General features: G+C 40.8%; 1 protein-coding gene across 1 annotated transcript in view; it reads left to right on the forward strand.

The window, feature by feature from the left end:
• The window catches only part of ADAMTSL1 (ADAMTS like 1), a 440698-nt gene that overhangs the window by 364365 nt on the left and 53305 nt on the right, over positions 1–23028 (forward strand). Inside the window, exon 23 of the mRNA XM_030920098.1 lies at positions 1689–1823. Coding sequence (XP_030775958.1) covers positions 1689–1823 — 135 coding nt within the window. The remainder of the gene's footprint in view (positions 1–1688; positions 1824–23028) is intronic.

A 23028-nucleotide genomic window follows, 5' to 3' on the forward strand; every position in this document is an offset into this window, starting at 1 on the left:
AAATAGTCCATTGGACAGCTATTCATTAAGTGTTGCCATTTAATGTTGTTGACATTAAGTTCCATGTCACCTGGACACTGGTAAAGTTTTAGGAGAAATATAAGTGGTGGCCTCTACCCCTGGAGAATTCACAGTTTTCCTGGGAAGAGCAAATGGACATGCACTGGAGAGGAAAATTACTGTCAAAGCTGTAAGGACACTAGGAGGGGCCAACATTTGGTCCAAAAAGAGTTGATTGTTTTGAAGATGGAAAGTAGCCTCCCCTTTTTGCTCTTAGTGAATAAGCAAAGGTTTCATGAGTTTCCAGAAGAAATATTGAGGAGGAGAGAAAGACACTTTGAGTAAACTGCCACCATCAATTCCTAAAATCATGGTATTCCAGAGTAGACAGAGATCTTAGAAAGGAACTTCATTTTGTAGATGAGAAAACGAAGGCTCTGAGGATTTAAATGACCTAATTAGTGAATGACAGAGCCATGGCTCAAACTCAGGGTTCCTGAACCCAGGCATGATGTTTTTCTCTATGCCATATGAAAAGGGTTCTTTTTAAACTATATTACATATATATATATATATATATATATAATCTCAAGTTCACTGTTTTTTCTATAGAATGGTCTTTGTCAGTCAAAGGCAGAAAGACTGAAGGTATATTTTTCAAGTAGACTCAGGCACCGTCATGTCTTATTAATTCACCAGCCCTAACAAGTGCCTTACAAGGTGCCAGGCACATAGTAGGGCCCTTGCAGAATGCTGTTGAAATGACCATCCATGTCAAGAGCAGTACTCCTGGGCTGCTGCTTCCATTCCAACAAGCGCTCTGGAGAAAAAGGTGGGAGCTGGCCTTGGGAGTGTAAACTGCAGTTCTTCAGGAGATGCAGGAAGAGGGGCAAAGGGATCTGCTTTTCCAAGAGAATCTGGGATCATCCCACCGCTAAGTTCAGTGGGTGCTTGCCTCTTTATTTGTCCAGCAGAAATGATAAGCCAGTATATATTTCCCATTTTAGTCACTTTTAGCATTGCTTAACTGGGACCTCTGATGACCTCAGCGCTGATTCTTTGTAAGATTCTGAGTGTTGAAGCATCGCATAGCAACATTCTCCTCCCTGCTTTATCTAGGTCCTACTTAGGCATTAAAATCCGAACCACAAAGCAAATTAACTTACCGACTTCACAACTTCATCTTTTGCTTCATAGAAAAAGTTCCTTTTAAATAAGAAATTTCTGTGGTGTTTCTTTATCTGTGCAGACAATAACAAAGTGCCTCACTCTAAAGACTGTTACTAGGGCTAAATGAAAAATGGACTGAAATATATTTAGCACAGAACTTGGCATAGTAAATGCTAAAATTCGCTTCTTAAAAAAAGTGTCTTTATGATATAGTTTAACTTATCTACAAATGTATAGGTACCCAGTAGTCTAAAGTGAGAAACCCCTGAACTTTGTATGCGTGCTTCTTCTTACTGACCTTATTATTTCAGGCATCAAATACCTGTATTAAGTTTGAAATTCAGACTCACCTTGATAGGGATTCCTCTATAGGAAAAATGATGTTAAAAGGCAACAACAGTAATGTGTATCTTACATACATGTACACATGTGCACATACATGCATACTCACCTCTTCCTCTTCCCTTGACACAGCCTTGTGCTTTAACCTGCCTAATCCACCCTCTGCCTTCTCACAGATCCCCCTCAAGTCCCCACACAGTTGGAAGACATCAGGGCCTTACTCGCAGCCACTGGACCGAACCTTCCTTCAGTGCTGACGTCTCCTCTGGGAACACAGCTGGTCCTGGATCCTGGGAATTCTGCTCTCCTTGGTGAGTCTAACCCTTGGAAACATTGGGCAGAAATCCAGGAGTGGACAGGATTTATGGATGGGTGACTGCTTGCAGGTGGGAGGGAGGCAGCAGTGGGGGATGGCCAACAGGAAATCACTAAATTGCCTACAGAATCCAGACTCACCAGTGGAAACTTGGCTGACTTTCCATATGAGGTGAATGCAGTTGTTAGTCTGGACTCTATGGCTTGTCTAGATTCCAGTATGGCTCCTTTCTGAATCCTCTTGGGTTGATGCCATCTCTTGAAACTATGAGAGAACTACAGCAGTAAAGAACAGCTCCTATATCTCCTCTCCTCTTGCTAACCATTCCCCAGTACTCCTCCATTATCCCCTCCCACCTAAACTAGAGCAATAATCAACTTTCGAGGAGGAAGTCAAATATCAGCACCCTCCAAAAGGAAGACTATACTATTTAGACCAGCTTTCTGTAGATACAGCCTGAAGCCAACCCAGAGAGACTCCTCAAGGCAAGTGCTGAATTAATTTCACCAAGTACAACCTCCCTGTCATCTAGTGTTGGAAACCTTCACCAAGTTATTTCCCACATGGGTAGTGCCCTCTGATGGCAAGGAGTTGTATGAGGGCATTCAAGTCCTGGGCCCCCACACCAGAATCATGGAGATGCCAGAAAAACCTTCACACATGACCTCTGGAGATGGACAAGGTGGAAGAGAAGAATTCTTCTGCCTTCAAAAGGCCTGAGTGGGGAAAAACAGACCCATACACCTGCAGAGACAGGGACTATATGAGAAGTTTCTGTACCTTCCTCTCGTGCTGTGAAACTAAGATCTAAAACTCCTCTTTAAAATAAAACAAAAAGCCAAGGCCTACAAAGTGGTGAAAATCTTCATACTAACTCTATGTGATCCCAAATCTTGACAATAATAGCTAGAATTGTTCCTGTGACTCAAAGTTTAAAGCTTCTATATTCTTTTACCTAGCAAGGAACAGGAGGCCAGTGAGTTCCTAGTCATACTGGTGATGACTTATCAACATGGCCACAGGGGCCTGTTATCTTTAGGATTAGAGCACAGAAAGATGCCTTCAATTTTCGTTTTCATCTGAAACTCACAAAGAATCTTCATAGCTTATCAGCATATGGAAAAATCTGATTTCTCTATTTTTGACTTGAGTAAAAATAAGACAGGGAAAGTAACAAGTAGCCCTATTCTGTTGCCCATGATTTATACAAGTTTGGCACTGAGCTTTTCTGTATCATGTTGATCAGAATTAATAGAAATTTCAAAATTGCATATTGCCTCTGGCTTACAAATAGTAAAGTTATTCCAAATGAAATGTGCATTGTGAACTTCTTTATTTTAGACTCATCACTATGAGAAACTCTCATAACTGTTCATCATAGCCCGGTCACAAGCAGGGTGTGCAGCAATTGTTTCTTTTCAACTTTAGTAACTCTTTTAGATCACTCAGGTGCCATTTAGCATGCTGGAAAAGTTAACCTGTTCATATTTTTACATGATAGCTTTACTTTCATTCTCCCTTATTTTGGAATAACATTTTGTTTTATTTTAGCCATGGGCAATAAGAATTTATTGTACTTTATGTTGCCACAATCCATTGCTAGTTTATGGTGCTTTGTTACGTTAGCCTGGTATTTAAATCCAGCAGTTAAGAGACACCTTAAAATCCCAGTCCACATCCAGACTGCTCCATTTGAATGAGACAGTGAGTCAGTATTCATAAAGTGCCTGAATGTAACTGCCTGAACGAAATGGAGTTGAATGGTGAATGTCAGTGTCATGCCAGCACTATAGAACTAGGAGATTCACGTGGAATTGTGGAGATGAATGAGACAATGATGTCAAGTATCAGGACTCTGAGTAGGTTGACACAGACAGAGCCTCATTATGATGATTTGGAGCTGAGCACTGCAGAATAGGTGGGATTCAAATAGGCAGAAAGGAAGAGAAATGGGCACTCAAGGTGAGGAAGATTCTATGAGCCCCAAGATGAAAAATGTGCGAGGAAGATTCTATGAGCCCCAAGATGAAAAATGTGCGAGATATGTACCAGATGTCTGCTCAGAAACAGCTGTAAAACACCACTGCTTTACGACTGATAACAGGCAACTAAACTGAGATCGAAACTAGGCCATAAAAATGAACAAGCCTCAGCCACAGTTTGTCCATTCAGATTTGGCTCAGACCCTCACCCCAACAATCCTAATGCCCTCCATCCATCCTGAACTTCCCCAGCTAGTGCCTCATCCTGGTCTGTTAGTCCAGTTGCTTCCATCTGGACAGGCTCCCATCCCTGACTCCTATAGGGTGGCCCTTTCAGACCACAGTGTGTGCTCTGGGTATGAGAAATAAGCCAGAGAGACTGGAGAGAAGGTTTTGTGTAGGGTTGCTGAGAAATTAACATCAAATTGTGGAGGCCTTGAATGTAAAATGAAGGAAGTAGATGAACTACATGGGGAATGGGAACAAATCTTTAGGGGGGGTTTAAAAAGGAGAATGACATACGAAGAGTAATGTATGAGAAGAATTAATCTAATATTCTGTAGGAATAATCGATAGTGGGAGAAATGTAATTTTTAAAAAGCCCTATTTTGAGGATAACAGATATTCTAGACCAAGGTGGAAATACATGGCAAAGATACTGTTAATCACTCCTCCCACAGCCAAGACATCCCTCATCAATCATGACATTCTTTTTCACTCAGCCCAGGCACTGCCTTGGAATTCATTTTAACATTCTTACCAAGCCTGGTGGTAGTTGATATATACAGGATGAAAGCCATTCACCTGCCCTGTTGTAGCCAGTGAGTGGTGAGATACCACTGCATGCTTCCTCTATGTATGAGGTCAGCTGGCTGTAACAGTCTTACAGAACTTCATGGTTCTGTGGCACAGGAACAGTAACTCATAGACCCTGATTTTCATGTTTCCCAGCAGTAAGGATAGAAGGGAGAGTTGGAGTTTTTTAAGCCATGTATCAGAGCTCATTCTTCTTCATTAAGTCTGGAGTGTTGAGATCCTCACTAGGTGAGACTATTCCAGAACTGGCTGTTTTAGTTATCAAACACCCTGGCATTAATTTCACCTCAAGCCACTGCTACAACTCTCCAAAAGGAATGTTGCCTCAGCAACACATGCACAGGCCCACCTGGGCCTCACTTTTCCATAACTATAAAAATGAAAACTTGGGACTAGCAAGTGCTTGTTGCTCTCACACTCTTGACCATATGGCTTAGACATAGAAATGCCCAGTAGAGGCTTGGTCATGCCAAGTGGATGCAACCTAACTGGACTCATTGTCCTAGGCAAAACAGGTGCTAATTTTTTTATCCTTGTTTGCAGCTATTCTTTTTGCAGGAAGGCCAAAACTGTGCCGGCTGCTCTGGAGGGCAAGGCTGGTGGTCATGTCATTGCTTTTTGGTGGTCTAGACCCAAGCAGTACCCCACAGGGCTCCAATTATAGAGCAGCAGCATTTCAGGCCTCCCTGCAGCACCAAAACCTTTTTGCAGACTTCTGTTAAATATTTTTTTTGGCCACTAAGACCTAAGACTAATATTTCTCACAGTATCATTTATAGGGCATTAGCATTGATATTTTTTGAAAAGTAACTTTTATTGGAGTTTTTATTATAAGAGCAATACATCTTCATTTTAGAACCATGAATTAGAGAGAAGCAGAAGGAAGACAATGAAAATTATCTACAATTACCTAACTCAGAGATAATTCATTCAAATACCTTCTTCCTAGACATAATATACATATAATACATATCTTTTGCCTAAAATGAAATATACTCTATATATTTTATTGATAGTAACTTTTTTCACTTAATGGTATGTAACAGCTTTCCATGTCTCCAAATAGTCTTCTACAATTCCATGTTTAATGACTGCATTGGTAGGACATACTATATCTTATTCAACAAATTCTCTAATGTTTTAGGTTCTTTACAATATTTTGCTATTATATCAAAATATATATGAATATTTTTATTTCTAAGTCTTTGTGTGCACCCCTGTTTACTTAGGATCAATTCTTAGAAGTGAAATTGTAGTATCAAAAGCATTGAATATTTTAGATTTTTGTTGTATGTTGTCAAATTGCCCTCCAACAAAGTTTTACCGATTTTATATGCCCACCAGCACTGTATGAGAGTTCCCATTTCCCCAGAATGTTGCCAAGACTACATATGACCAAGAGTTTTTACATTTACTATTTTAATTGGTGAATATACAATAGTATAACATACAATATGAAAAATGGTATAAATAAATATATAATTTTGTTTTTATTATGTTTATCATTTATATTCATTTATGAATTGCCTATTCAAATCCTTTGATCGTTTTTTGATATATCTTTGTTATATATTTTTTTTAACTTTTAAGTTCAGGGGTGCATGTGCAGGTTTGTTACACAGGTAAACTGTGTCATGGGGGCTTGTTATGCAGATTATTTCATCACCCAGGTATAAAGCCTAGTACCCATTAGCTATTTTTCCTGATCCTCTCCCTGATCCCACCCTCCACTCTCTGAAAGGCCCCAGTGTGTGGTTTGTTCCTCTCTATGTGTCCCTGTGTTCTCATATGGCTCCCACTTAATAAGTGAGAACATGAGGTACGTGGTTTTCTGTTCCTGCATTAGTTTGCTAAGGATAATAGTCTCCATCTGTATCTATGTCCTTGCAAAGGACATGATCTCATTCTTTCTTATGGCTGCACAGTATTGCATGGTATGTATGTACCACATTTTCTTTATCTAGTCTATCATTGATGGACATTTAGGTTGATTTCATGTCTTTGTCATTGTGAACTGTGCTGCAGTGAACATATGTGTGCATGTGTCTTTATAATAGAATGATTAATATTCCTTTGGGATACCCAATAATGGGATTGCTGGGTTAAATGATATTTCTGTCTTTAGGTCTTTGAGGAATTGCCACAATGTCTTCCACAATGATTGAACTAATTTACACTGCCACCAACAGTGCATAAGCATTTCATTTTCTCCACAACCTTGCCAGTATCTGTTGTTTTTTGAGTTTTTAATAATAGCCATTCTAACTGGTGTGAGATGGTATCTCATTGTGGTTTTGATTTGCATTTCTCTAATAATCAGTGATGTTGAGCTTTTTTTCATATGATTGTTGGATGCCTGTATGTCTTCTTTTGAAAAGTGTCTGTTCACGTCTTTGCCCACTTTTTAATGGTTTTTTTTTTTTTTTTTTTTTTTTTTTTTCTGTAAATTTAAGTTCCTTATAGATGCTGGATGTTAAGACATTTGTCAGATGTATACTTTGCAAAAATTTTCTCCCATTCTGTAGGCTGTGTTTCCTCTGCTGATAGTTTCTTCTTCTGTGCAGAAGCTCTGTGATTAGATCCTGTTTGCTAGTTTTTGCTTCTGTTGTAATTGCTTTTGGTGTCTTCAACATGAAACCTTTGCCCATGCCTATGACCTGAATGGCAATGCCAAGGTTGTCTTCTAGGGTTTTTATAGTTTTGGGTTTCACATTTAACTCTTCAATCCATCTTGAGTTAATTTTTGTGTATGGAGTAAGGAAGGGACTCAGTTTTAATCTTCTGTATGTGGCTAGCCAGTTATCCCAGCACCATTTATTAAACAGGGAATCCTTCCCCCATTTCTTGTTTTTGTCAGGTTTATCAAAGATCAGATGGTCGTAGGTATGTGGCCTTATTTCTGGGTTCTCTATTCTGTTTCATTGCCCTATGTGTCTGTTTTTGTACCAGCACCATGTTTTTTGGTTACCGTAGCCCTGCAGTATACTTTGAAGGTGGGTAGCGTGATGCCTCTAGCTTTGTTCTTTTTGCTTAGGATTCCTTTGACTATTCAGGCTTTTTTTGGGTTCCGTATGAATTTTTAAACAGTTTTTTCTAGTTCTATGAAAAATGTCATTGATAATTTAATAGGAATAACAATGAATCTATAAGTTGCTTTAAACAGTATGACCATTTTAACAATGTTGATTCTTCTTATTGATGAGCATGGAATGTTTTTCTATTTGTGTCATCTCTGATTTCTTTGAGCAGTGTTTTGCAGTTCTCTTTGTGGAGATCTTTCACCTCCTTTGTTATTCATTTATAAGACACAAGTACATCTTTATATGTTTGACCCATATTTGACAATTTGATAGTTGATATTCAATATATAATACATATTTAAAGTTTAAAATATGATGTTTTGATATATGTATACACCTGTGAAATCATCACCACAATCAATATAATGAGCATATTTATCAGCCCCCAAAGTTACCTCATACCTTTTGTAATTGTTCCCTCATACCCCTACCCCCACCACCACTGCTCCCACCCTAGGTGACCACTGATCTGATTTATGTCAGGGTAAACTAGATTGCATTTTATAGAATGTTACAGAAAAGGAATAATGCCTTTGTGGTATTTGATTTCTTTCACTCAGAAAAATTACTTTGAGATTCATCCATATTGTAACATGGATCAATGGGGTATTTCTATTGCTAATTAGTATTTCATTGTATATATAGTTTGTTTAATAATTCACCTGTTCAGAGACGGAATCATTATTTTCAGTTTCTAGTTATTACAAATCTACTGTGAAATTCATGTATACTCATCTTTGTATGCACACATGGTTTCATTTATCTTGGTTAAACACCTAGGAGTGAAATGACTTGTTTGTATCATAGGTATATATTTAACATTTTAAGAAACAGTCAAACTGTTTTCCAAAATAGTTGTACTACTTTACATTCCCACCAGCAGTGTTAGAAAGTTCTCAGTTCTCCTTGTCCTCACCAAAACTTACTGTAGTTGGTCTTTTGCATTTTGGACATTCTACTGTGTGTGTAGTGGTTTCTCATTGTGGTTTTAATTTGTATTCCCTTAATAACTAGTAGTGTCAAACATCTATTCATGCGCTTATTTGTCATCCTGATTTCTTCTTCGGTAAAATGTCTGCTCAGTTTTTTGGCCCTTTATTTAAAAATTGAGTTGTTTACTTATATCAAATTTTCAGTGTTTTAATATATTTTGAATACAAGTCTTTTAATGAGATATGTGATTTTCAAGTACTTTGTCCCAGTCAGCAGCTGTATTTTCATTCTCTTAACAGTGTCTTTCAAAGAGTAGAAGATACTGGTTTTGATGAGGTTCAACTTATTCTTTTTTTAATTTTTAAAAATAATTTCAACTTTTACTTTAGCTTCAGGAGGTGCATGTGCAGGTTTGTTACATGGGTATATTGCAGGATGCTGAGATTTGAGGTATGATTGATCCCATCACCCAGATACTGAACATAGTACCCAAAAGTTTTTCAGCTCCTGCCCTGTTCCTTCTCTCATTAGGAATGAGAGTTAGGAATGAGAGTAATAATGAGTTCTCTCATTAGTAGTCCCCAGTGTCTACTGTTGCAATTTTTATCTCTATAAGTACCCAATGTTTAGTTCCCACTTCTAAGTGAGAATATGTGGTATTTAGTTTTCTGTACCTGCATTAATGTGCTTAGGATAATGACCTCCAGCTGCATCCATGTTGCTGCAAAGGACATGATTTCATTCTCTTTATGGCTGCATAGTATCATATGGTATATATGTACCACATTTTATTTATCCAATCCACTGTGGATGGGCACCTAGGTTGATTCCATGTCTGTGAAGAGTGATGCAATGAATACACAAATGCATGTGTCTTTTTGGTAGAACGATTTATTTTCTTTTGAATACATACTCAGTAATGGGACTGCTGGATTGAATGATAGTTGTGTTTTAAGTTCTTTGAGAAATATCCAAACTCCTATCCACAGTGGCTAAACTAATTTACAGTCCCACCATCAGTGTAAAAGCATTTCCTTTTCTCTGCAGCATCACCACCATCTGTTGTTTTTTGATGCTTTAATCGTAGCCATTTTGACTGGTCTGAAATGGTATCTCATTGTCTTCTTTTGAGAAATGTCTGTTCCTGTCTTTTGCCCATTTTTAATGGGGTTACTTCTTTTTTGCTTGCTCAATTTAAGTTCTTTATGGATTCTGAATATTAGACCTCTATTGGATACATAGTTTTTGAATATTTTCTCCCATGCATCCATAAACGTTTTTCCATTTATGGATGTCATCTATGATTTCTTTCAGCATTGTGTTTTATAGTTCTCCTTGTGGAGATCTTTAACCTTCTTGGTCAGATGTATTCCTAGATATTTTATTTTTGTGTATTTTTGTGTTGCTATTGTAAATGGCCTTGCATTCTTGATTGGGCCCTCGGCTTGAAGGTTATTGGTATATAGAAATGTTACGGATATTGTTCATTGATTTAGTATCCTGAAACTTTACTGAAGTCATTTCTCAATCCCAGGAGCCTTTTGACAGTCTTTAGGGTTTTCTAGATGTATAGTGATATAGTCAGTGAAAAGAGATAGTTTGACTTATTTTCTTATTTGGATGCCTCATTTCTTTCTCTTACCTGATGACTCTGGCTAAGACTTTCCATTTATTCTTTTAGGGCTCATTCTTTTAGTATTGCATTTAAAAAATCTTTGCCTACTCCTGTCTCAAAGATGTCCTCATATTTTCTTCCAGAAGTTTCATAATTCTAAGTTTTAAGTTAGGTATATGACTTATTTTTAGTTAGTTTTGTATATGACATGAGCTATATATTGAAGTTTGTTTTTATACATATGGACATCCAACTTATCCACTACAATTGGCTGAAAATACTGTCCTTTCTCCACTGAGTTGCCTTTGCATGTTTCTGGAAAATCAATTGTTCTTATATATGTGGGTATATTTCTAGATTCTTTATTCTATTTCATTGATATGTTTGTCTCTTATACCACATTCTACTTAATGCCCTATAAATCACAAGGTCTGGCTTGTGGAAACAGACAGTATTCCTTACCCTTTGTGAGCCTCAGACACTGGTACTTCTAATTCTTCTTTTTTTTTTTTTTTTATACTTTAAGTTCTAGGGTACATGTGCATAACGTGCAGGTTTGTTACATATGTATACTTGTGCGATGTTGGTGTGCTGCACCCATCAACTCGTCAGCACCCATCAATTCATCATTTATATCAGGTATAACTCCCAATGCAATCCCTCCCCCCTCCCCCCTCCCCATGATAGGCCCCAGTGTGTGATGTTCCCCTTCCCGAGTCCAAGTTTCCTCATTGTTCAGTTCCCACCTATGAGTGAGAACATGCGGTGTTTGGTTTTCTGGTCTTGTGATAGTTTGCTAAGAATGATGGTTTCCAGCTGCATCCATGTCCCTACAAAGGACGCAAACTCATCCTTTTTTATGGCTGCATAGTATTCCATGGTGTATATGTGCCACATTTTCTTAATCCAGTCTGTCACAGATGGACATCTGGGTTGATTCCAAGTCTTTGCTATTGTGAATAGTGCCGCAATAAACATACGTGTGCATGTGTCTTTATAGCAGCATGATTTATAATCCTTTGGGTATATACCCAGTAGTGGGATGGCTGGGTCATATGGTACATCTAGTTCTAGATCCTTGAGGAATTGCCATACTGTTTTCCATAATGGTTGAACTAGTTTACAATCCCACCAACAGTGTAAAAGTGTTCCTATTTCTCCACATCCTCTCCAGCACCTGTTGTTTCCTGACTTTTTAATGATTGCCATTCTAACTGGTGTGAGATGGTATCTCATTGTGGTTTTGATTTGCATTTCTCTGATGGCGAGTGATGATGAGCATTTTTTCATGTGTCTGTTGGCTGTATGAATGTCTTCTTTTGAGAAATGTCTGTTCATATCCTTTGCCCACTTTTTGATGGGGTTGTTTGTTTTTTTCTTGTATATTTGTTTGCGTTCTTTGTAGATTCTGGATATTAGCCCTTTGTCAGATGAGTAGATTGCAAAAATGTTCTCCCATTCTGTAGGTTGCCTGTTCACTCTGATGGTAGTTTCTTTTGCTGTGCAGAAGCTCTTTAGTTTAATTAGATCCCATTTGTCAATTTTGGCTTTTGCTGCTGTTGCTTTTGGTGTTTTAGACATGAAGTCCTTGCCCATGCCTATGTCCTGAATGGTATTACCTAGGTTTTCTTCTAGGGTTTTCATGGTATTAGGTCTAACATTTAAGTCTCTAATCCATCTTGAATTAATCTTCGTATAAGGAGTAAGGAAAGGATCCAGTTTCAGCTTTCTACTTATGGCTAGCCAATTTTCCCAGCACCATTTATTAAATAGGGAATCCTTTCCCCATTTCGTGTTTCTCTCAGGTTTGTCAAAGATCAGATGGCTGTAGATGTGCGGTATTATTTCTGAGGACTCTGTTCTGTTCCATTGGTCTGTATCTCTGTTTTGGTACCAGTACCATGCTGTTTTGGTTACTGTAGCCTTGTAGTATAGTTTGAAGTCAGGTAGCGTGACACCTCCAGCTTTGTCCTTTTGACTTAGGATTGTCTTGGCAATGCGGGCTCTTTTTTGGTTCCATATGAACTTTAAAGCAGATTTTTCCAATTCTGTGAAGAAACTCATTCGTAGCTTGATGGGGATGGCATTGAATCTATAAATAACCTTGGGCAGTATGGCCATTTTCACGATATTGATTCTTCCTATCCATGAGCATGGTATGTACTTCCATTTGTTTGTGTCCTCTTTTATTTCACTGAGCAGTGGTTTGTAGTTCTCCTTGAAGAGGTCCTTTACATCCCTTGTAAGCTGGATTCCTAGGTATTTTATTCTCTTTGAAGCAATTGTGAATGGAAGTTCATTCCTGATTTGGCTCTCTGCTTGTCTGTTGCTGGTGTATAAGAATGCTTGTGATTTTTGCACATTAATTTTGTATCCTGAGACTTTGCTGAAGTTGCTTATCAGCTTAAGGAGATTTTGGGCTGAGACGATGGGGTTTTCTAAATATACAATCATGTCATCTGCAAACAGGGACAATTTGACTTCTTCTTTTCCTAACTGGATACCCTTGATTTCTTTCTCTTGCCTGATTGCCCTAGCCAGAACTTCCAACACTATGTTGAATAGGAGTGGTGAGAGAGGGCATCCCTGTCTTGTGCCAGTTTTCAAAGGGAATTTTTCCAGTTTTTGCCCATTCAGTATGATATTAGCTGTGGGTTTGTCATAAATAGCTCTTATTATTTTGAGGTACGTTCCATCAATACCGAATTTATTGAGCGTTTTTAGCATGAAGGGCTGTTGAATTTTGTCAAAAGCCTTTTCTGCATCTATTGAGATGATCATGTGGTTCTTGTCTTTGGTTCTGTTTATATGCTGGATTACGTTTATTGATTTGCGAATGTTGAACCAGCCTTGCATCCCAGGGATGAAGCCCACTTGATCATGGTGGATAAGCTTTTTGATGTGCTGCTGAATCCGGTTTGCCAGCATTTTATTGAGGATTTTTGCATCCATGTTCATCAGGGATATTGGTCTAAAATTCTCTTTTTTTGTTGTGTCTCTGCCAGGCTTTGGTATCAGGATGATGTTGGCCTCATAAAAAGAGTTAGGGAGGATTCCCTCTTTTTCTATTGATTGGAATAGTTTCAGAAGGAATGGTACCAGCTCCTCCTTGTACCTCTGGTAGAATTCAGCTGTGAATCCATCTGGTCCTGGACTTTTTTTTGTGGGTAGGCTATTAATTATTGCCTCAATTTCAGAGCCTGCTATTGGTCTATTCAGGGATTCAAATTCTTCCTGGTTTAGTCTTGGAAGAGTGTAAGTGTCCAGGAAATTATCCATTTCTTCTAGATTTTCTAGTTGATTTGCGTAGAGGTGTTTATACTATTCTCTGATGGTAGTTTGTATTTCTGTGGGGTCGGTGGTGATATCCCCTTTATCATTTTTTATTGCGTCTATTTGATTCCTCTCTCTTTTCTTCTTTATTAGTCTTGCTAGCGGTCTGTCAATTTTGTTGATCTTTTCAAAAAACCAACTCCTGGATTCATTGATTTTTTGGAGGGTTTTTTGTGTCTCTATCTCCTTCAGTTCTGCTCTGATCTTAGTTATTTCTTGCCTTCTGCTAGCTTTTGAATGTGTTTGCTCTTGCCTCTCTAGTTCTTTTAATTGTGATGTTAGAGTGTCAATTTTAGATCTTTCCTGCTTTCTCTTGTGGGCATTTAGTGCTATAAATTTCCCTCTCCACACTGCTTTAAATGTGTCCCAGAGATTCTGGTATGTTGTATCTTTGTTCTCATTGGTTTCAAAGAACATCTTTATTTCTGCCTTCATTTCGTTATGTACCCAGTAGTCATTCAGGAGCAGGTTGTTCAGTTTCCATGTAGTTGAGCGGTTTTGATTGAATTTCTTAGTCCTGAGTTCTAGTTTGATTGCACTGTGGTCTGAGAGACAGTTTGCTTTAATTTCTGTTCTTTTACATTTGCTGAGGAGTGCTTTACTTCCAATTATGTGGTCAATTTTGGAATAAGTGCGAGGTGGTGCTGAGAAGAATGTATATTCTGTTGATTTGGGGTGGAGAGTTCTATAGATGTCTATTAGGTCCGCTTGGTGCAGAGTTGAGTTCAATTCCTGGATATCCTTGTTAACTTTCTGTCTCGTTGATCTGTCTAATGTTGACAGTGGGGTTTTAAAGTCTCCCATTATTATTGTATGGGAGTCTAAGTCTCTTTGTAAGTCTCTAAGGACTTGCTTTATGAATCTGGGTGCTCCTGTATTGGGTGCATATATATTTAGGATAGTTAGCTCTTCCTGTTGAATTGATCCCTTTACCATTATGTAATGGCCTTCTTTGTGTCTTTTGATCTTTGATGGTTTAAAGTGTGTTTTATCAGAGACTAGGATTGCAACCCCTGCTTTCCCCATCTTTGTGGCTTTATCTGTCTCTGGTCTTTGATGATGGTGACGTACTGATGGGGTTTTGGTATAGGTGTCCTTCCTGTTTGATAGTTTTCCTTCTCACAGTCAGGACCCTCAGCTGTAGGTCTGTTGGAGATTGCTTGAGGTCCACTCCAGACCCTGTTTGCCTGGGTATCAGCAGCAGAGGTTGCCGAAGATAGAATATTGCTGAACAGCGAGTGTACCTGTCTGATTCTTACTTTGGAAGCTTCCTTTCAGGGGTGTACTCCACCCTGTGAGGTGTGGGGTGTCAGACTGCCCCTAGTGGGGGATGTCTCCCAGTTAGGCTACTCAGGGGTCAGGGACCCACTTGAGCAGTCTGTCCCTTCTCAGATCTCAACCTCCGTGTTGGGAGCTCCACTGCTCTCTTCAAAGCTATCAGACAGAGTCCTTTGCGTCTGCAGAGGTTCTGCTGCCTTTTTGTTGTTGTTGCTGTTTTTTAGCGGTGCCCTGTCCCCAGAGGTGGAGTCTACAGAGACAGGCAGGTTTCCTTGAGCTGCTGTGAGCTCCACCCAGTTCGAGCTTCCCAGAGGCTTTGTTTACCTACTTAAGCCTCAGCAATGGCGGGCGCCCCTCCCCCAGCCTGGCTGCTGCCGTTTTGGTTAGATCGCAGACTGCTGTGTTAGCAATGAGGGAGGCTCCGTGGGCGTGGGGACCCTCCCGGCCAGGTGTGGGATATATTCTCCTGGTGTGCCCGTTTGCTTAAAGCGCAATATTGGGGTGGGAGTTACCCGTTTCTCCAGGTGTTGTGTGTCTCAGTTCCCCTGGCTAGGAAAAGGGATTCTCTTCCCCCTTGCACTTCCCAGGTGAGGCGATGCCTCGCCCTGCTTCAGCTGTCGCTGGTCGGGCTGCAGCAACTGACCAGCACCGATTGTCCGGCACTCCCCAGTGAGATGACCCCAGTACCTCAGTTGAAAATGCAGAAATCACCGGTCTTCTGTGTCGCTCGCGCTGGGAGCTGGAGACTGGAGCTGTTCCTATTCGGCCCTCTTGCTCCGCCCCCTCCACTTCTAATTCTTTTAAGTGGTTCTTCCCCCACTTCACACACATGCTACCAATGTGCATTCTGCTGCATACTCAAGAAGATCCTCTGCAGATGTACAAAAACCACTTGTTTTTATAAATACAGTTTTACTGTAACACAGCCACACCCATTCATTTACCCAATTGTTGTCTGTGGCTGCTTTTGTATTACAACAGCAAAGTTGAGTACGTGTGACAGGCACTCCACAGCCCAAAAACCTAAATTATTTCCTATCTGTCCCTTCACAGAAAATACTTGCCAACCCCTGATCTGGTCCCTCTACCTTATTATTGGAAAGGACACCAAGGTCTTATAGGGGTCTTGACATATTCCCTGTTTCTGAGGATCATATCCTTCCCACCGTATCACCGTATCCTTCATCCTGTCACTGGCTTAGGCTTTCTCCATAAGGTCAAAGACCCTAAAAGATGCACTGTATTAGCCTGTTTTCATGCTGCCGTTTTCTTCCCAAGACTGGGAAGAAGAAGAGGTTTAACGGACTTACAGTTCCACATGGCTAGGGAGGCCTCACAATCATGGCAGAAGGCAAGGAGGAGCAAGTCACGTCTTACATGGATGGCGGCAGGCAAAGAGAGAGCTTATGCAGGGAAAACTGTCATGTTTAAAACCATCAGATCTCATGAGACTAATTAATTATCATGAGAATAGCATGGGAAAGACCTGCCCCCATGATTCAATCACCTCCCAGCAGATTTCTCCCATGACACATGGGAATTGCGGGAGGTATAATTCAAATGAGATTTGGGTGGGGACACAGCCAAACCATATTACACACACACACACACACACACACACACACCAAAAAAAAAAAAAAAAAAAAAAAAAAAAAAAAAAAAAAAAACCTAGAGGAGTAGAAATTGTCCTCAGGAAGGCAGGGAAAGAGAGAAAAGCTCTAAAGAGCCTGGAGTTTCCTCAGAATTACATAGCCTCAGGTGGCTCCAGTTTAAAAAAAAAAAAAAAAAAAGGCAACCAGGCTGGGCATGGTAATTCACACCTGTAATCCCAATGTTTTGGGAAACTGAGATGAGAGGATTGCTTGAGGTCAGGAGTTTAAGACCAGCCTGGGCAACACAGCAAGACCTTATCTCTACAAAAATTTTTTTTAAAATTTAACTAGGCATGGTGTTGCAGGCCTGTAGTTCTAGCTACTGGGGAGGCTGAGGTGTAGTCCTAACTACTTGGGAGGCTGAGGTGGGAGGATCATGTGAGCCCAGGAGGTGGAGGCTGCAAGTGAACTATAATTGCACTGCTGACTGCTGCACTCCAGCCTCGGCAACAAGTGAGATCCTGTCTCTTAAAAAAAAAATATATATATATATATATATATATATATATACGTGTATATATATATATATATATATATGTAATTACATGTGGCTTAATAAAAACAGTGCCTTTTTCCAACATCTTATTTAGGTGCTGTTCAAGTATCTTTCAGCATACATTTGGCCCGCCCCCTCTTTTTAGCAACACACTCTCCTTAGTGAGCAAGCTCCCATGCCTCCTTCAGAGGAACTCCTCACAAATCTCCACTGGAGGCGCATGTCAGCCCCACAGAGAGCAAACAGCACCAGCCTTTTCTCATGCCTTGTGATGTACCAACAGGAAGGAGATTTGGTCAGTCATTCCAACCTGAGTGTATAGAAAGAAGCCTTTCCATGAAAGAATTCACTGTGCCCGGCCCTTCTCCGTGGTGGGAGGCTCGAGGGGACACAGCCAACACACATGGTAGCACCAACATGCTCACCAGAGCGGCAGGCCCATCACAGGCAGGGCCTGCATGTGTAGCAGCTCCACTTCTTAGAGCCCTTCCAGCCCTGCAAAGCCTGGCTATGAGGCCACAGCCAACACATAGCAGTTGGGCAGTGTTGTTCTGACCACCCAAGACAGACAGCTTATGCATTTTTTCCTCTGCTTATTCCTCTGCTGAGAATTGCAGAACCCAGCTGGCATGAGATGCATGCAGTTCAGACATCCCTGCTAAGAGCGGCAAGGCTCTTATTGACCCTAAATCTCATGCAAAAAGTTGAAGGAATTACTTCTTTCTCCAACACTGAGGTTAAGACTAGGACACTCCTACAAATAATATCACGCTGGTATGAAAACTGTGGTTGGAATACAGGACCCAGGTCTGGAGTCTAAAGGCAGAGCTCACAAACAGTGTTCACATGTAACCCTCTCAAAGTAGGAGGGTATATGAGAAAGCAGTTGAATGAATATTAATATCCAAAGTTGAAATTAGTGATAAAGGGCCTAGGAAAGCACTGTCTCAAAGTAAATGGACCATTTACTTGTTCAGGAAGTATTTACCAAGTGACTACTCTCTGCCAAACACTACTATGAGCCAAGGACACACAGTAAATAAGATAAATACAAACCTAGTCCACATTCATTTATTCAAAAAAAAGTATTGAGCATCTATTTACTATACCAGGCACTGTTCTAGGTACTGAGGACACAGTAATAAGCCAAACAAATCAATGTTCCTAGTCCTGTGCAGTGTGATTCCAGTGGGGGCACTTAAGAGTGTGATGGGAAAGTAGTTCAAGTAAGAAGAGCATGATGGAAGCGGGAAGAGCTGGGGGCTTTTCAGGTCTCAGCTTGGCCAAAGTTGCTTTGGGAAACCAATGTTTGAGCAAGACTGGAAGACTGGATAGAGGTTACCCAGGTGAAGAGAGGGGATGAGCGCTTCAGGCAGAGGAACCGGCAGAGGTTATAAAGAATGAAAATAGAAAATCTTTCAGGAACCTTTCTGGTCAGAGGTAACGGGGAGTGGCCTGAGACAAGGCTGAAGAGGGAGGTGGAGCAAATTGCTGGCACTCTGTAAGCCATAGTAAGACGTTTACACTTTGCCCTAAGTGCAATGGGAAGTCTCAAATGGCTGAAAAACAAGAGAGAGAGATTGTGTGATTTGTGTTTTTAAAAGCTTATTCTGACTGGTGTGTAGAGGATGGTTTTTAAGGGGAAGAGGCTAGATAGAGTCCCCTGTTTAGGAAATTGTTGCAGTATTCCAGGTAGTCGTAGATTACTGTGGCATAAAGTACAGAGGTAGAAAAAATGGACAGAAGTAGATGAATTCAGGGATCTGTAAGAGGTAACTTCAATAGGACTTGGTAAATAGATTAACATGAGAAGGGAAACATCAGCCATAGAATGAACAGAGTCTCAAAGACATCAAATTTTGGGGTTTTTTCTCACTGAAACTCTCATGTACCTCCTAGTGGTGGTGACACATCCCAGATCACTCAAGTCAGGATGTTAGAATAAATTGAGAGCTACATAGGTGTGCAATGCAGAACGTGTAGTTATAAGGAGGAGAATACCCCAAACCTTCTGTTTGCTAAGTCCTGCTCATTTCCTTAACATCTACCTGCTCAGGCTTTATTAAATGCTAGGTCCTGAGCCTTTCTCCCAGTTTTTGAACAGCTCAGAAGCGTTAGGACAGACAGAAAAGTTGATCATGAGTGTAAGAAAAGCTCTATAGGTTGCACAGGAAATCAAAAGGAACAGGAGGGGAGACTGCTTTCTTTGGTGAAAGGGGAATTGGGGTGGGGATAGGGGGCATTTAACAGAGGAACTGCTCAAGCTCAGCCTCAAAGGATGAGGCAAAGTATTCCATGCACTGATACAATAGACACATTCTTACTGAGTTCCTTCCATGTTTTCAGCACCATTGAAGGCAGCGAGACAAAATGAACAAAAGTCCCTCCTCTCTTAGAACTGATGTTATAGTAGGAGAAATAGAAAATAAATGTATAAAGAAGCAAATGGCATCATATGGTAGAAGGTAATAAGTGCTGTAAAGAAAAATAAAGCAGGATAAGAGGGAGAGGTGGTGCCTATGTGGGAAGGAGGTTCCAATTTAAAATTAAACGGGCCAGAGAGGGCTCACTGAGAAAGCAGTTCTTGAGCAAAGACGTGAATGTGTGCTCTTGAGCCTTCACATGTCTGGAGAGAGAAGAGAGGAGAAGAGCATCCCAGGCACAGGAAGAGTCAGTGCAGAGTTCCACCTGCATGAAACATGCATGCCTAGTGTGTTCCAGGAACAACAAAAAGGCCAGTGTGGCCACAGTGGGGTAACAGGGAGTACACAGAAGGAGAGAAGATCAGAGAGGCAACCAGGCAGAGGGCAAGTTGTGTAAGTCCTTATAAATGGTCATGTTAAAGCAACAGTGAGAGAAAAATCTATAAATGCCCACATTTATAAACAGATGCAATATTGCATTGAGCATCATGGGCTTTTCCAGCATTAGACAGGCAGGCAGAAGTGATTTATTTTATTGGAAACCATGTGGCCAACTGAATGTTACAGAGCTGACTGTAGTAAAATAGAGGCTTATCAGGCTGGCTCTGGTACAAACCAATATTGCTGATTTAATTTGGCTCACATGTGCTGGGCACCTGCTCTGTCTGCCTGGCCCTGAGCTTCTGCAGGCACGTGCCTGGCCATTTCCTTCATCTAGTAAGAAGGCGTACCAATCGCACAATAGAGTCAGTTGGGAAGTTTAGAAAAAAATATTCCACAGAGACCAATTAATTCAAGATCTCAGGGTGGGACAAGGCATCAGAACTTTTTAAAAATGATTCTCAGGGATAGAGTAGATTTTAAAAGTTACTTCTCCATCTTGTACAGCCCATGTATAATAGAAGTCGGCATGGGAATATGGTGTGCTTAATCATTTAGAATATTTTAACCTGACATTCAAGGCTCTTTGCTATTCAGACCTAGCCTTTACATCCATCCTTCCATCCTATTTCTCTCTCAGGTAATTCCTTCGTTCCAGTCAAGCCTCTCCCTCACACTTGCCATGGCCTTGAGCCTCATGTAACTTCCATGCCTGAAATACCCTCCCCCACCCCACCATATCTATCTAAATCCTAACGATTTTCAAGGCACAGATCAGACCCTCCATGCAGCCTCTTGGAGCACCCCAGCCAGGAATGATCACTCTCTGCTGACTTCCTAAAGCACCCACCCTAGACCAGGGTTGGGCAAACATTTTCTGTAAAGTGCCAGATAGGAAATAGTTTAGGCATTGTTGGCTTTATAAAGTCCCTGTTGGCCGGGCGCGGTGGCTCAAGCCTGTAATCCCAGCACTTTGGGAGGCCGAGATGGGCGGATCACGAGGTCAGGAGATCGAGACCATCCTGGCTAACATGGTGAAACCCCGTCTCTACTAAAAATACAAAAATCTAGCCGGGCGAGATGGCGGGCGCCTGTAGTCCCAGCTGCTCCGGAGGCTGAGGCGGAGCTTGCAGTGAGCTGAGATCTGGCCACTGCACTCCAGCCCCGTCTCAAAAAAAAAAAAAAAAAAAAAAAAAAAAAAAAAGTCCCTGTTGCAGGTATTCAACTCTGCAGTTGTAGAGTGAAAGCAGCCATAGACTGTAAGTAAATAAATGGGTATGTCTGTGTTCTAATAAAACTTTATTTACAGAAACAGGACTGGATTTTTGCACTCGGGTCATTCCCTTTGATAATATCAGCCTATCTCAGACAAATGAAGCAAGAAAAAGGAAAGGGATTTTGCCAACTAATGAATCAAAACTAATGAAAACAGCATGAACTTTGAAATCAGAGCTGAACTATGGTCAAACCACATAACCTCAATGAGTCTGCCTTTCTCATCAACCTCAGCTCTAAGTCACCAATGTGATACTTAGCCTACCCCACCTTATATTATTGGAAATATTTCTTATTTCTGTCATGTCTCCCAGCTAGATCTAGGTCCTAGGAAAAGAAGAGGCTGCATAAGTATTTTTAAGTGATTTCAAACAGGACTAGGTAGCAGGGTCTTGACTTGGAAGGCCTCTTGAGTTGTTTTCATCTCTCATTTCTATTCTAATTGTAACTTTATCATCTGTCCCACATACCTCCACCCTTCACCCCACCCTGCACATTTCCTACAGCCTGGATTTTTCTTGTACAGCCTGGATCGGGTACTTCCTGGATCCAATTATGCGGTAACGCACACAATGACAGTTTGTGAATGCCCTGGGCCACATCTGTTGGGAAGCCATTTTTTATATAATTGTTTGGAAGACTAAGGCCATCACTACTTCCTCTTAGTTGTGGGAACAGCAAGTTCTGACGGTCAAAGGTTAGGTAAAAATTAATCCACACTGGGGACCCACCCAACAGGTGGCAAGGAAGGTGATGCCAAGGAAGGAGAGGGATGCCGGGAAGGGGAGGACTGGCCCCCTTAAGGAGTGGGAAAGGAAGACGGAGGGAAAGGGAAGGACTCATGTCAAAGAGACACAAGTCAGCATCTGTTTCCTCATTTATACTGGAAGGCTGAGGTTTTATGTCACAAGGAAAATGTTTCTGATTTCCTAAAGCTTTGCCCACAAAGAGAATATGCTTTGCTATTAAAAAGAAAGGTCAGTATTTTCTGGTTATTTATGGCTCTTGTTTATATACTTTTGTATTTTTTTAAATAAAATCCAAAGTGTAGTATAGAGCCCCCATAGGGACTGCAGAAAGCTCTAGAGCACACACAGTGTAAAACTAAATCGGCATTTCAGAGCGCATTTACGGGGAAGCCACAGGAAGGAATACAGCAGTTCTTTGGACTGAAGTGCACATCCATAAATATAAAAAGACACCAGAGCATAAGTGACACTTAAAATAGTTGGACGTGGAAAGCAAGGCAGTAAATCTCACTGCCTCGCCACTGTTCTGAGCCATTGTGAGCACCAGGCATGGGCTTATTTAAAGACTCTAGATAGGAAATGAGGACATTGAGAAAATGCACTCACACTTGCTCCTGCCCTTTCCTGGCAGCAGGACACAATTCCCAGGCCCATGTGCCCTCCCTACCATGTCCAACAGGAATGATGTGAATGAGTTTCATGTTCCTGAAATAGACAGGTATTGAAAGTCCATCAGTGGGAAAACAAGGAACTCTACTCTTTCCCCAATAAATCCTTCCTCAGCCCTGAAATAGCCGTTGAGAATATCCACTCTTGCTCTGTGCCCCCTTGTGTTTGGTGGTGCTATAATGGCAGTTTTACAGCACTATCAGAGCCCAGGGGCTGGCTATAGAAGAGAGGGCAGGATTATGGCCTAAGGCCTTGATGTGATCTGTGAAGGTAGAGGCAGACCCTCGTGCCTTGGTTCCAAGCCAACTTTGTAGGATAGAGAAGACAGGGCACCTCAGTCAGAAAAGTTTTTTCCAAATCCTCAGCATCTGATTCCTTATTTATAAATAAATGTTCTTGGCCCTGCCCCTTTCTTGAAATAGAGAGATCGGGAAAGTTAAGATTTCTCTTAGGGACCAGATCCTGGAAGCAGAAATAAAGAAGGTAAATTCTAGCCTCAGTCAACCTACCGTTTTATT

This window comes from Rhinopithecus roxellana, chromosome 16 (assembly GCF_007565055.1).
Source record: "Rhinopithecus roxellana isolate Shanxi Qingling chromosome 16, ASM756505v1, whole genome shotgun sequence".
In the NCBI taxonomy this organism is placed as follows: domain Eukaryota; kingdom Metazoa; phylum Chordata; class Mammalia; order Primates; family Cercopithecidae; genus Rhinopithecus; species Rhinopithecus roxellana.